This window comes from Nestor notabilis, unplaced genomic scaffold, assembly GCF_000696875.1.
Source record: "Nestor notabilis isolate BGI_N333 unplaced genomic scaffold, ASM69687v1 scaffold28277, whole genome shotgun sequence".
Lineage (NCBI taxonomy): Eukaryota > Metazoa > Chordata > Aves > Psittaciformes > Psittacidae > Nestor > Nestor notabilis.
In genome coordinates, this window is record NW_009937332.1 from 1 (window position 1) to 3,178 (window position 3,178).

General features: G+C 42.7%; 1 protein-coding gene across 1 annotated transcript in view; it reads right to left on the reverse strand.

The window, feature by feature from the left end:
- Positions 1 to 3,003: 3,003 nt before the first annotated feature.
- Positions 3,004 to 3,178, reverse strand: part of CRYAB (crystallin, alpha B) — a 3,469-nt gene continuing 3,294 nt past the window's right edge. Inside the window, 1 exon segment of the mRNA XM_010018788.1 lies at positions 3,004 to 3,178. This exon segment is cut by the window's right edge and continues 17 nt beyond it. Coding sequence (XP_010017090.1) covers positions 3,004 to 3,178 — 175 coding nt within the window.

Genomic DNA, 3,178 nt, shown 5'->3' on the forward strand with positions numbered 1-3,178 from the left:
TTCCCCGGTGGGGCGCAGCCTGGGCCCCTGCGGGAATCCCTGGTTGCTTTGTCGGCAGCTGTTCCCCGACACCGACCTTCTGCACAGAGCCCAAATAGCTGCCGGCGCCCCAGCGAGGCCAGGAACTATAATTGACAAGATGGTGCAGCCTCAGGACTGCGAGTTCTGGCTTGAGAGAGAATAGCGGTGCTTTACTGGCGCCTGTTCTATTTGTGTGTCCGCAGCTGCTGCACAGGCCAAGGACAGTGTTTCAGAAGTCACATGTGCAATGACAGTGGAAAGCTTAAAACTGTTAAAAGCAAGCTCCAACAGAGAGCTACCACCTGCAGTTAAGGAGGTCTGAGCCTGGTTTGTGCATTAGATCCCTGTGGCCTTGGTAAATGACTTTGTGTGTTTCAAAGGGTGTGTAAGTTACTCTGAGATGTATTCCGTACTGAGAAATGAAGGATCAAAGTTTAGGGAGATAGACACTATACCATCCCCACAGCCCCAAAGATCCAACCAACCGAACAAACGAAAAGGAAAAAAACAACAAGCAACCAAACTCCCCCCCCCCAAAAAAAAACAAAAACGCAACCAACCAACCACAACAACAACAAAAAACAAACAACCAAAAAACCCCCCAAAACTAAACCAAACAAACAAAACAAAAAAAGCTTTTTAGCATCAAGAAGGAAAACAGCTCTCTTCTGATGCCCTCTATTACACACAGAAGTATACAAAGCCCTTCTGTAGTGATCATGGAAGTAGAAGGGACAAAATTCCATGTAATGTTAACTGCTGTTGAGATCAAAGATGATCCTAGGGAATTGTTGTTTTCTCTTGCCAGATCATGCCCAAGATCTCTTTGTACAACCCCCTCCATGGCTCCTTAATGTATGCTATTGGCCCTGGGGAGCTGTGGATAGGCCGGGGCAGCACTCCTGAACTTTCCCAGTATGGCTGGAGATGCACCACCAACAAAAGCCCTATGGTATAGTATACTCACTGAGTATACTCAGTATACTCACTGAAACAACATACTCTTCAGATTACCACAAGGCAAAGCATTAGAGAATAAAAAGTACATGCATAGAACTGAAACAGTCTGTTGGATCTGTAGTGCAACTAAAGAGGAGCTTCTGAATGACATTTGTGCTTGGAGATGACAGAGTTGTTTTCTGTCGTTTTCTCATTGTTGAGTTGTGCTCCTGTGCCACCACAGAACAGGTATTTCAAGTCATTCAGGGAGTGGTATTTGCATTTCAAGTATTCTTGTCTAGCTAACCTCATCATGTTTATCCCCAGTGAGATTTTGCTCAAAATTTCCATTTCTTGCTCCTGAGTTTGAGCCTAACAAAACCCTACTCCATAGAAAAGATTTCCCTCAGTTACACTTTCTGGATAAATATATATACTATTTTGCACTTACTTCCTCAGTGTTTTGTGTTTATTCTTTTAGGATGTGAATGAGAACTTCATTGGTTTCAGGGCCACCACCCTGACTTTTAATCTCCTTTGTTCAACCCAACTGCTCAGTCCTGCCACACAATAGGCTACAGACCTCCATATGGCAGCATTTTCTTTGCTTGAGTCCAACACGCAGAGGAGGAATAAGAAGGATGCAGGAAAAGCAATATAGATGGAGAGAATCTGCAGACTATGCCTTCAGAAAAACAGGAGGCCTGTTTGCTAGCAGTGCTATTCTACAAGCAAACTAAAAGTCATGTCAAAGCATCATGTGAAAAACATTCTTCCTGCTTTCTAAGCTGTATTGTTTGTAATGTGTATGTTTCTGTCATTTGGTTTGTGTGCAGAGATGACTCCAAGTCACCAATCACCCTTCCCTTGTCAGTCAAGCCCAATTAACACCTTGATTGGAAGAGTTTATTAAAGCCAGCTAATAGGAAACACCAGACCTTGTCAATTAGGTGGGACTTGGGGTATTTGACAATGACCCCACATCACTAAGTACTCATGTTATTTTCCTCACTTAAAGCAATGGAAGAGGGATGTCCTCTCCATTCACCTGAGATTTAAATTGGTCCCTTCTAATATAACTTTTGTCTTAGCTGGCATAAGGAACATGGAAAATAGGTCAGTTCATAACTGACCCTGATGATCTGTGTGACAGATCTATGGCATTCTGTCCTTGAAGATGAATTTTAGAAATTCAATACCAGTAATGCAGACTTTTCTTTAAGCTCATATCCCTTTGAAGAGAGCTAAACAGATTATGACACCTTTGAAGGATTTAGTAGTGTTTTGTACCACTCAACAATGTTTGCATAAATTAGATTAATACTGTAGATGTCAGATCGTGTTTGCTGTTTGAAGGACACTGACAACATGGTTTCAAAGTGATGTGACTTGCATCATGAGAGCAGGACGTTTTTCTCCGCTCTAGATATACCTGTGTTTACTGCAGCTATGCAGTTTTAATCTGCAACTGCTGTGAATCGGTTGCAGCATTTGGATGCTTCTCCATAACATGAGTCATTCTAGAGATTTAAGATACAGTTGTCTTCCAGTCAGTTGTTATCGAATACCCACACTTCAAATAGGTTTCGACTGTCATGAAGCTGTTTTACCAGTCTAGTCTCCACTGGAAAAACTTTTCTGTTGCTTGTGAAACACTCTGAAATCCTCTGGCAACATTGAAGGAAAAGCATGCAATTAGATGTTTGCAATTAGATGTTTGCAAAACATCAGAGTACACCAAGTGAAACTAGCAAAGTGTTTCTGAACACCAAGACAAACTTTCCTTGACACACCTGCCACTCAGGCTGTAAGCAAGAATGATGGCAGGTATGTTTCCCTGCACAGCAACCTTACATAGCTTTTTTGACCCAGCACTTCCCTTGTGCTCAGTTCTAAAATGACAAAATACAAGATGCTTATTCATGTTTTATTTGTTAGTAAACTTTCTCAGCATAAATAATAAGAGTAGCCATTCAGTATCACTGGCATCTGATGAAAAGTGCTCTCGAATGGCCCCCCTCCAGGGTGACTTGAAATAGCAGCCTACTTCCTTTGGGCTCCTGCAATGGCAGGCTTCTCTTCACGCGTGATAGGGATAGTGCGCTCTGGGACATCACTTTGTTTCCTTGGCGCACTCACAGTCAGGACACCATCCAGAGAGAGTGACGAAGTTATGGTCAGAGGATCCACATCATCTGGAATCCTGTATTTCCTGCTG